This window comes from Gopherus evgoodei, chromosome 7 (genome assembly GCF_007399415.2).
Source record: "Gopherus evgoodei ecotype Sinaloan lineage chromosome 7, rGopEvg1_v1.p, whole genome shotgun sequence".
NCBI classification, from domain to species: domain Eukaryota; kingdom Metazoa; phylum Chordata; order Testudines; family Testudinidae; genus Gopherus; species Gopherus evgoodei.
The window spans coordinates 31,977,287-31,989,819 of NC_044328.1; the positions used below are offsets into that span (position 1 = coordinate 31,977,287).

General features: G+C 38.3%; 1 protein-coding gene across 8 annotated transcripts in view; it reads right to left on the bottom strand.

Moving 5' to 3' along the window:
• CPEB3 (cytoplasmic polyadenylation element binding protein 3) overlaps positions 1-12,533 on the bottom strand; it is a 180,652-nt gene that overhangs the window by 108,319 nt on the left and 59,800 nt on the right. For 6 of the 8 annotated variants that reach the window (XM_030571296.1, XM_030571292.1, XM_030571297.1 and 3 more), the window contains one exon: positions 10,011-10,170. In XM_030571296.1, the coding sequence (XP_030427156.1) occupies positions 10,011-10,170 (160 nt within the window). The remainder of the gene's footprint in view (positions 1-10,010; positions 10,171-12,533) is intronic. The other 2 variants (XM_030571299.1, XM_030571298.1) reach the window with 1 other exon arrangement.

Below are 12,533 nucleotides of genomic sequence, written 5' to 3' on the forward strand. Positions count from 1 at the left end.
GAATCTGACCAGATACCTTTCAAAACCACTTTTTCAGCTGGAAGAATGATAGCTATAGAAGAGTGCCTTGAAAGTAGAAGGAAGGACTCCTCAGAGCTCCAACAGGCACACAAGTAATTCTCCCTCTCTACCTGGAAATCAAGAGAGTAATTAAAATATAGGCAGCCATCCCATGTTTTGATTTCAAAACCATGTATTCTATGTCTTCTAGAAAACAAAGGGGAAAATATCATGGCTTAAAATAGGAGTGAAAAAAAACCTTTCAAAGAAATCAAGAGTCCGTTCTCAACTAACATTCATAATCAAAGAGGTGGGGGAGGTCAGATTGCAGGAAGACCTAAGGTTAACAAATCACCTGCATAAATCTGTGCATGTGACCTCAGCTGACTGGATTTAGATGAATGACTCCACATGTTCCAGCAGAGAAGGGAATTTATTTATTTTAATAATTGCATCTTTACCAGGATACTCTCCAGTTACACAATGACCGGTAACGTATAAGACTAGGAATAAAGGCAGCCAGATTTTCAGCACATTGTTGCTTATTCAACCTATACACATTTAATACTTACACAGCACTGTACCAACATAGTGGGCAAAAGAATTATAACAGTAACAGCAGCAGTGCTATAGTTAATGGTCTGCTGTATTGCCATAATAAACATTTTAGACTTACAAAAAATTCAACTCCATTTAGATGCTTCCGAATTTTAAGAGATTCAAGAAGCAACTATAATTTAAGCCCCTATTTCTAACCTACAATGTGTCAACTTGATGTGTGCTCACAGAACATGGAGACTACTGTTTACCACAACCAGACATGAGGATCTATTTATCATAGATGTCATGGTATGTGATCATTTTCTCATTGCACAAATGAACATTATGGTAACCTGCACTGTACATGTCTGACAACCAGCAGTTATGAAAACAGTTTGAATTAATGTGAAGCAGAGGCCTAGACCATTAAAGCTTGTCACTGAGCAAGTTCTTCTAACTTTCATTGAATAGACAAAAAGATATGCTGTTACTGAGTAGTGAAAGCCAGCACCAAGAGAGAACAGTAAAATATTTATTAACAAGCCACATATTCCTCAGAGCCAAAATACTTGTGCTGCTGTTATATAGATGCCACATGCAATGCGTGAGGACCTTCAAGCAGCAGAAGTATATTTAGCTCATAAATGGCCACAGTTTTGATAACACTGATGTAATTTTACAGTAATTTTACAATAAATCTTACTGAATAGGAAAATAAAACAGGAATTATGGCTTCAGTCAAAGGGGATAGGCAAGCTTTCCCCTCCACCCCCCATGTACATATCTTTTGTGTAGCATCAACACTGTTAGACATCTTGGTTAAGCTTCTTTTATTCAAAGTTGAAAGAGGGCAAATTCATAACCTCACTAGAGAAAAATTAGCCTCCCCCACAAATATTTTTTAAAATATTGTATAATTTTCTTTATAAGATGCTGGATTTTAAAGTAGGAAGGAGAAAATTGAGTTATCAGAGCTGCAGATGCACATGAAGCCATAAATCAATGAAAGGACATGGCAGGGAAGATTTTTAAAAGTATCAGTTAATGTCTGCATCCCCAACCTAACAAAGAGAAAAATAAAAGACTCAGCATCTAGAGAAACATGTCAGAGAATAGATACACTGGATGTAGGCAATTAAGTGGTAAGCATGCTCATGGCAGTTACATTAAATAAGTTTGATTTTTATTTATTTTTCTTAAGAAGAGAGTTATAAACCCTCATGCTTCAGGGCAGAACCAGATAAATGGGAAGAATTTTCCCTTGTGGGCAGGTTAGTCCATAGTCATCTGCTGTGTGGTTTGTTGCAACTTACTCTAAATTTTCTGGTACAGTTGTCAGAGTCGAGATACTGAACTAGATGGACCATTAATTTGATCCAGGAAGGCAATAGATGTCCCCATACAGGTGGAAAAATTAAAAAAAAGTCCTTTAGCCCAGTGCAAAGATTAAAGGAAACATATTTTGTTTCCCTTTGAACAAACTACTGAACTAGCCTCTGGTTGTTTTTTGTTTGTTTTTTCTCAGTGTCCCTTCTTCATCAATGTTTACAGGAAAGACATTGGTAGGGTGTGTCAAGGGAATGAGACATTAAGAAGTGGATAGTATGCTGCAATTAGTTTTTCTACAGCAAGTATTGTGAAGAAATGATCAGTGAATTCTATTTTTAGAGCTGAGATTCCAACATAAAACAATTTAGGAACATTCATTTCATTTGAATGGGGAAATTGTGAAATTTAGGGCAACATAAATAAAGTTCAGCTTCAGATTGAGAGAACACAAATATATGATCCTTTCTCATTTCCCCTTATCTTCCTTCGGTCATGCCACAAGACTCAAATTTCTTTGCCAAAGCGTTCTCCATAGAATTAGAACAGAAAGTGGGCTTCAAGGTAAAAGCCAGCAATTAACTGAAGAGTAGGATGTAAAATTGACTGTCCCTTCTGCGACAGATGCCACTGTACTCAGAAAACCTCTGAGATTAATTAACAATATAGCCTGGATAAACTAAATAACTTAAATAATTGTACAAGTTGTATATCTGACACCTCTGGAATCACTATAAGGACTAGAGAAGTAATATTGTTGCTATTTATATATCTGTAGATGGATGGAAAGGGAATAGCAGTTACATGTACAATTTACGATAATTAGATAGAATTATGCTAGTTGCCATACCAACTACAGAGATTTATTCTCCAATGTTATTCGTGACTATGTTTCAGAATACTGGAAGTGAAGATACCACAACATGGCCTTTAAAAACATATTCAAATCACACTTGTTTTTAAAGGAAATCAGTCATTTATTTTTGGCTTCTAAAGAGATTTCTAAGAAGAAACAAAGTTTTAATCCCTGGAAAAATGTATCTTTGTCTAGAATAACTGCAAATGATAAAACATTAAAACTTTTATTTTAGTCAATAAAAATATTTTAAACAATATAACAGGAAGGAGAATAAAGAACTGATAAGAGAAAAATACCAGTAGTTTATCATTTGGTAGATTACATGGGCCGTATTGTATACGGAGGCAATGGAGGGCTTTGCTACAGAACATTGTCTTAGCTTAGTCTCCACTAACCCAGTAAGCATTTTAAAAACAGGTAAATCTCTCTATTATTATTACAAACAACGTAGAATTAAATGCACATTCAATATTAATGTGATATAGCACTGAAAATTTAGATGAAAAGCAAGACATTCAAAGATATTAAAGTTTGCTTGGAAAACATCTTGCCTCTGAGTATCTGATGTAGTATATGTAGTCAGTATCAAATCAACAATCACAGACTAACATAGGTATATGGAAAAATGTTCAGCAAATACTTATCTTGCAACGATGTATTAAGTGGCAATAGGGAAATAGAAAATAGTGTAGATACTATTTCTAAATTTTCACAAACAGTAAAACTCACCTTAGTAACTAGGATTTGAGTGTGTTGTCTTTGCATATTTATACTTGAGGAATATGCCTCCTGGTGCCTGTGAACAGAAGCCTTTTCTTCTGTTTAGGTGAGGCACTTTCCAAGGCCCACATATTTAACAGAGCTTATCGCTGCTCTGAGCAATTTTGCCTAGGGAGGATCACTAAAACGGGGTAAGAGTCAACATGAGGAAGACCTAAACTGTATATCCAAGCCCAGCATCTCTTGTACCCAGCACTCTATGGTAATTAAATGTGTAATTGTAGATCTTTTGTGAGGTCTCTCACGTGCTGCAGTACCAAACCTTGTCTTGCAAGTCCCCAGTAACTAGGGTACAACTGGTCCACTGAGGCATGCACCGTAGGTGCTTCATCTGCCAAGGCTGTATGCCTCTAGCACATGGGGGGTCTCTATCATTCAACTTGCCTTCATATGCCACACTTTTCCTTGGGGCCTGACACCCTGCTTCTATGACTCACTCTTTCTAACTCTCCTCTGAATTGCCACAGAATCTCCTGCTGATTACTTTGCATGTTCCTGAGCACAACAGAGGGAAAAGCCAACAACACTGTAGCAGATTCAGCACACCACTCTGCTGACCCATCACTGTTCAGCTGCCTCATCACAGATGTTTACTATTGCCTCTTCTGATGTTTCTGAGGTGATATCTTCACGAATTGAGGCTGGAAGCCTGAGGATGACACGAGAAGAGAATGTGCGAGCCTCTCTCTGACCTTGTTGGAAGAGTCAGAAAGACCTAGCTGTGGAATTGATGTCCTTCCATTTTCTCCAGCATCTTGCCCATCTTGAGGCTGAAAAGACTCTTCCCCCTTGAATAGGAGGACTCACATAAGACCAAGCTTTAGATGAAAGGCCTAATTCAAAAAGAGGCAAAAGTATCATTTGAAAGAAATAGCTGATGCAATGAATAGTCTGAAGCAACTTCAGCTGCCAACAAGATGTGGGTGGATACTGCATGTTCCTTAGTCACCAGCTCCTTTATCTGCTCCGCAAGAAGTTGGCCCATTACATTAAATTGGTATCTTGCCCATGACAGAATTTGGCTATTGAGATATCCAAATACCCTTCGCTCACCCAAAAGCCAATCTTTTTCGCATCCTTATCTGATATGATAGCCCAAACTTGTCTTGGAACCTCTTCTCCATTCATCATCTCTGACCCATTAATGAGCTAGAAGAACGGCAGGTTAGGATATATTACCCCCTCTATCCTGGCACCTGATAACGGCAACCTGCCCTCTTACATCTGGCTGTGAAAAAGGCTAATATCAACCAAATATTCTTCGCCATGTCCAGTAGTTCATCTTTAATAGAGAGAGAGTTTCCTTTTCTTTTAGAATTTTCAGATGTCAAACTCCCAGTTTATCTTTTCCTGGTCAAATGAACTTTCCAAATCCAGGTCCCCTGGACATATGTTGTAGTAGCCCCTGCAACCTCCTGAAAGTGGTTGTGAAAGAGAAACAGTGACTATATTGTCACAGTTCAGAGAAACTGCAACTGCCAATTTCCCCTCAGTGGTTCAGTAAAAATACCCACTCTTGGCTTTCAACTCCCCAATTGTTTCTCTCCTCAGACTGAGATGAGAGTCTCTCCCTTTTGACTGAGGTATTCCCAGACTACACAGGTCCCCTGCCTTCACTGTGTCCTTTCCAGCACAGACAGGACACCTGCTTACTTTCTCTTCAGAAGCAGGTAACTGTACAATTGCTACAGACGTAGGGTACCATGTAGCAGTTCCTAAGCAAGCCAACTTTATTCTTAAGGTAAAAAGCATTATAGAGAAAACATATTAAAAATAATAAAAGAACCTACATGCATGCTAATAAGCTCAGCAGAATTCCTCCCAACTTTCACACTGACTCTGGGAAATGAGTTTAATACACCACCCTAAGGGCATCCTTGTGGTTACAAGTCCATCAGAGCTTCAGCTCAAAACAAGTCCATTGTCTTATGAGGCCTCAGTAGGCCAAATCCTTCCAATCCTCCCCTAAGCACTGGGGTCCTCTGTGGGCCAGGGATCCTGTCCATTTGCTGGATCGGGAAGAAGGCCATCAGTTAGTATAAAATAAAGCTATTTATCCAAAAGTCTTTTCTTTGCCTGGGTCTCTGGAGAATCCAGCTTGAACTAGTATATGCTTCCCTCCCCCCTCAGTGGAACTTCAAAGGCTGGTAACAGAGGATGTTCAGTAGGATCACTCCTCTATACTGAAGAACATACACAGTGCCACAATAGCACATACACAATTGCATTTTAATACAATGTACCTCGAAAAGTATTAACCCTAGTTAAATAAGGTTTATCTTAATGCTATAATATTTGATCAGGATATTATAGGATATTTGCAAGTCTGTCAAACCTATATGCTTATAAGTTTTGAGGCTGAAGAAATCCCCTTTTGCTCACCATAAAAATGGTTGTTCCAAGTCCTTTCCCCTTCTTCCTCCTCTGAATGTGACAGCTGGTTAGGAACATTGGCCAAAAGAGAGGATAAGGCCACAGATGTTGAAACTGGTCTAGGTGGCACAAGAAGTGACTGGGGAAATGGCACCTTAACTGACTTGGGAGATGCAGAAAGTGAGGATCTCCAGATCCTGATGGTTGCAAAGGAAAATCATCAGTATGGCCAGCGAGCCACTGGGCTAGAGGAAAGGCAAGGAAAGGGGCCTGAAATGAGGTGCCCCAAGAGGCTGGAGAATCTGAGAGAACTGCTTGGAGCCCAAGAGAGTAAGAGCCCAGGATACTGAGCACTCCTGATTCAAGAGCTGTCCCTGAGAGCCTATAAGCCCAGGCAGACTAGGATAACTCACAGAACAGAGTATCAGAGACTCCATCTGAGCCCAGCCTCATCAGAATTGGATAGAGTTTTCCCCAGAAAAGTGAACTCAAAAGAAGCAGTCTATGCTCTGAAGATAGCGCCAAAAGACTAATATTGACCATCACTGGAGAAGAACCAGGAATCCTAGTGACCAGGAAAAGTGTGTAAAGTTGAAGGAGTCCCTTGAATTGGCAATGCCATGACAAATAACTCAACTGCATACTCTCTAGACACATGAATTCCCTCCCCCCCCCGCCCCTTTTCCAGGTTGGTGCTGAGAACTCCAGCACTGAAGATCCGTTTGCACTTTTCCTGTCCTATCCTCTACCAATTTTATTGGCATCAAGCACAAAGAAGACAAACTCAAAGTATCCCAGCACAAAGTGGACAAACAACTGATCATATGTCAGAGCCAAGAAAGGCATGGTGCCTTCACTGCCTTTTAGTACAGGTCTCTGATTGAAGGCCTTAAAAGTGCTGTGATCCAGGAATGAATTTTCTCCACATAGAACAAATGGCAGAGCACAGGGGACTTGGATATCTCCAAGGGGGAGCAATATATCACACACCACTTAATTCTGTCCTTCAGATCTGAATCCTTAGTCGATTAGACCTTCTGGTTGTATTCCAGAACCCTACTTCGAAGTAAAAACTAGGACCAAGATCTTTGACCTAACCTTATGGTTCTATTTTTGAAAATCTTGGCCTAGATATATAATGGCACAACTTAGGTACACCCAAAAAAATTTAAAATCACCTCCCACCACCATCCCACACCCCTCCATCAGCAGTAAAAACCAAAACAAAAAGATTTTAGGCAGAGAGAAAATCCTTACATTCCCATCTGGCCCTTGAAAAGGAAGGAACAGAAGCAGTAGGGGGCCACATTTCCTCTTTTATTATCTCTACTTCAAAAGTCTATTGGCAAACAGGGCTCCTGTGGCCCCAGTAGATGCTACTTTTCCAGAAGATTTCTGAAGCTCTGCAGTACTGGGAGCAAGGTATCACATAAGTGTGAATATGCATAGGCCATCTCAAAGAAGTCTGAACATTTGCTCAAAAGTTTGTTCATTTCCCACTGGCAGGCTGACATTTTCTTTGAAATAGTCATATTGGCTCTGCAACAGGCCTGAAGCTTCCAAGATTTATATAGTTTGGAAGGCAGAGTGAAACTTTTTACTAGAATGAGCTAATGCTTGCCTCTGTTTTCCCAAAACAGTGCTTTTGCTATTTGTCTTTTCACCTCTCCCATCTGTTTGAAAGCTTGTACAATATTAAAACTAGTACGATTAATAAAGCCAATTGACATGTAAGTGCATACTAGCAAGAGTAATTTAGGCAGATTAGCCTACTTTACCAAGGGTGAGCAATTCATTAACTAAAAAGATAATCTTCTCAAATGCAAGATGCCCTAATTTGGGAGAGATCCATCTCAGTTGAAACAAACTTGAAATATTTGGATTTTAGAATGGTAGCTTTACCTAGTGAACTAATTGAGACATGCCCACTTATTGAGAGGTGTGTTTGTGTCTGTGTGTGTCTCTCCAACACAATCATAGGACTGGAAGGGACCTCGAGAAGTCATCTAGTTCAGTCCCCTACACTCATGGCAGGGTTGAGTATTGTCTAGACCATCTCTAACAGGTGTTTGTCTAACCTGGTCTTAAAGATCTCCAATGATGGAGATTCCATAACTTCCCTAGGCAATTTATTCCAGTGCCTAACTACCCTAAAAGTTAGGAAATGTTTCCTAATGTCCAAAATAAACCACACTTGCTGAAATTTAAGCCCATTACTTCTTGTCCTATCTTCAGATATTAGAACAGTTTTTTCCCTTCCTCCTTGTAACAATCTTTTATGTACTTAAAAAACTGTTATGTTCCCTCCCCCTCCATTTTCTTTCCTCCAGACTAAACAAACCCATTTTTTCAATCTTCCCTCACAGGTCATACTTTCTAGACCTTTAATCATTTTTGTTGCTCTTTCTCTAGACCTTCTCTAATTTGTCCACATCTTTTCTGAAATGTGGTGTCCAGAATGGAAACAATACTCCAGCTGAGGCGAATCAGCATGGAATAGAGTGGAAGAATTACATCTCATGTCTTGCTTAAAACACTCCTGCTAATACTTCCCAGAAGGATGTTTGCTTTTTTTGCAACAATGTTACTCTGTTGACACATTTATCTTGTGATCCACTATGACCTCTAGATCCCTTTTCATTATCTCTGCATGTATAACTACAATTGCATGAATCAGTAAACAAAAGTTCCCCAGACCACTCACTCATGTGGCATTAGCTGAGTGGCAGAAGTAGTTTAATCTGTCCCTGGGCAGTTGAAAGGACAGATCTGCTCCTGCAGTAGAAGTAATCATCAATATTTCCCAGCATCCACCAAGCAAATAAGTTACACTACTTCCAACCCATCCATTTGGGTTTTAATTCTAGTATACATACACAATATCTATCTATCCATCTATATACATGGTCTGGGGAACTTTTTGTTCACTAATTCATGCAAATCAATCTACAGACCCATCTATCTTTTTGTAATCTTGCTGACTTGTTAAACTTGAGAATAGCTGCACATCCTTGTCTCAAAATTGCTAAGGATTTTTACTTTAAGGGTGGAAAGTAGTAAGTCTTTGAGTGAGCAAATATTGAGCTAATTGCAATCATCACCCAACTTTAGCACCAACAACAACTGTAGTTATACATGCAAAGATAATGAAAGTATTAGGTGGTAACTGCTCAAGTCAGGATATTGTACTTGATTATTTGATGGACAAGTAGTCTGTTACTATACGTCACATCCTGATTGAATACCGTACACATGACAATTTATATACTTGTCTGATGCAATAATTCAATCTACTGTGTATAAATCACACTAGCAAGAAATATTTCTTTTTGATACACCTCTAATCTTTTTTTTCCCCCCACTGAGTTCTCTTCACCCTTTTCAAAACTCAAAGTTCCATTTCTTCAGTTTTCTGCCAATACACGTGGTCCTGTGTCACAGCCATCATACTTTGGAACTTGTCAGCACTATCACTCAACTGTTTGGGTAGGTGAGACATAAAAAACCACTATTGCTGAGCGTAGTGCTTTCACAACAATGCCAGTCTGGAGATCACAATACCAGCTGTCAAACTTGGATCTCACACCTGATCACACAAATATTACTACAGTTGCTATGATACGTGTGTGTATGTGCGTGTGCGTGCATTATAATTATTTATATATATTATAAAGATATTCTTTAAATTCTGTTTTAATATCCATGATAAATGGAATGTTTTAGATAACCATCTTCTAACTTAATGATTCATGCAAAATGGTCTATTACTTTAAAAAGTTACACAAAATTAAAAATTGAACTGGATTCTTGTTAATTGCTTGTTTTCTGAAATAGAAGACCGAAGCTGAAAACCTTAATGAGCAATTTTTTAAGACTGAAAACAGAAACAAGTCTCTATAAAACTAAAGGTTAGATAACATTGGAATTCATCATCTTGCACATATGGCATCCTACATTCATACACCTTTAGTCTTGGTCGTCTCCAATTATTGAGTCATATTTTTAGATGGGCAAATAGCAGCTTTAAATATTCACCACTTGGTTTACTAGCAGAAAATGTATAGCAATTATTGAAAAGTTGATTTTTTTTGTTTAAACACCAAGCAAGCATGGACATATGAATATTCCTAACCTGTAAAATGATTCCTCCACATTATATCAGCGAAACTCATTGGTGGGCCACTGGGAGGGTAGTGTTTACCTTTCAGAGGCTCATGATCAGTCCTTATCATATCCATTAAGGAATTTTCCAAAGAGTGCAAGTTAAAAGTGTCATAGGGCCTATTCCGGTCCTAAAAGAAAAGATACAGAAAGAAAAAACACTGTTACCATGTAGTCATTTTATAACACAAGCACACTTCATACATTGTATTACTTCAGCATTACCAGTTATACGATTTTCCTCCATGATACTTTTAAACATTTATAATAAATCAAGATAAATTATAATTGTGGTATTTGTAAATATACTGTTAAATAGGATAATACATGTGACTGCTGAAAATAATATATGGTAAGAGTTTTAAAATATACTTCTCTCTAAAATAGGTGTGTACAACTCTTACCCCAATAACAGTCTCTACATTTAATTAGGATTTGGAAATAACCCCTCCTCCCACACACATTTTTGGGGGGAACGGGGAGAGAGTGTGACATGCAGAGTTTTAAAATTGTATTTCTTTGTTTCCAGCTTCTGCCTTCATTTTCTGACATAGTGCTGCTCTGAGCATATGTGGTACAGAAGCCATCAGTGCTCAGGCAGCCAGATCTTCCCAGCAGAACATTGTTGCTTTTCTCTATGGAAGTCTAACAGTGCAGAGGCAAACTCTCAGATTATAAAGGTGCACAACAAGGCACAAGGCAAAGCAAGAGAGCTAAGAGGGGCAATATTGCCAGCTTCAAGGTGTTCAAAAATATGGAATCAGGCACCAAAAAACCCTGAAGAGATTTCTTTTAAATATCATGATTAAGCCTTAATTTGAGATTCTTTTTTTATTTACCTTCTGCTTTTTGAATCTTTAAGGATTAGTTTGACCTCAAATTAAAATGACAAATTTCATATTTAGAGAAGAAACCCTGGTTCTAGTTTTCCTCACAAAGCCTTAGCTACAGGTTCAAGGATTTGTTGAGGGCTGAAATGGGTATAACCAGAGAGACAAGGTGGGTGAGGTAATATTTTTAATTGCACCAACTTCTGTTCGTGGGAAAGACAAGCTTTTGAGCCACACAGACCTCTTCTTCAGGTCTGGGAAAGATACTCTGAGCATCACAGCTAAAAGATATTACCTCATCCATCTTATCTATCTAATATCCTGGGACCGACATGGCTACAACTACATTTCATACAATAATGGGTGTAACCACACATTTTAAATTGAGAATTTAACATGAGGCGGACTTTTGAGTCTTAACTTCACAGAAGGACACAAATTATATGCTTAGAGATGATGCTACTGTATCAACTACCTAATCCACTATCCTGCCACTGCAATACAGTATTTGTAAGGAATGGATACTCAGTATGGGCAAGTTGGTGGAAAAGGTTAGATAGAAATTAGGTTGAATTTCTCTCTCTCTCACACAAAGCATCTATAAATTTAACCTAAGAGATTTTACATAGAAGATTCAAGTTTCTTTAAATAAACACAATCTCTAACTTTTTTTTAGCATATCAGTCTAATAAACTAAATATATACATATAGCTGGTATTAAAAAAATAAAAAGACTATAGGGGACTAGGATTAAAAAAAATCTTTACATAGTTAAAGGGCACCAATATAAGGGAAATGGAAGAAATGCTTGAGAAGGAATAATATGTAACAGGATGAAACTGAGCAAAAGAAATTTTGAAGCTGGACAGCAAGAAAAAGTTTTAACAACGAGGTCAATTAGACCATGGAATAATCTTCTTAAGGAAGTGATGGAATCCCTACTGCCAATGTTATTTAAACTTAAGACAAAGCACTTGAGAATGTCATGCAGGGCACCATCCTGCTGATAAGGATATGGAATGGGTAATCTTATAGAACTTTTCCATCTCTAAATTCTAGGATTTTATGAGTGATCAAACTTCATTTAATTAAAGTTAATGCATCAGATACTTCATTCTAGTCATAAACTGGGAAATATATTACAAACCGGAACCTTTATATGCTCAGTCAATTCACTCACACTGTTACTGACAAATGAGGAGGAAGGAGCAGGTAGAAGAAGGTAGCAAAAAGCATTAGATTTCCTACTGTGCTGTGTTACATTCAGTAAATAAAAGCGATTCAACATTCTTTTGTGTAACTGAGTAACATCTGCCTTAGACCTAAGAATCACAGAGTCAAAGTTCTCTTCTATGCTCTGACATCACAAGATCACTCATGCAGGCCAGGAGGTTAAGTACAGCTTTGAGAAAGCAGCAATATCCATAAAGCATATTTAATATGAGGTTTTTTCCCTTCCATATGTGGATCTGGCATGACAAGCAGAGGATCTAGACATTTCACATGAAGAAAGCTACACTTCTGGAGCTTTCTGATCAGCTTGCCCTAACCCTTCAGTATCAAAATACCACACATGAGGATGGCCATATTGGTCCAGAAGTGAGTTGCTATAACCATCTGGAAGCTGGTGACCCTAGACTGCTACAAGGCCTTTGCTAACTAGT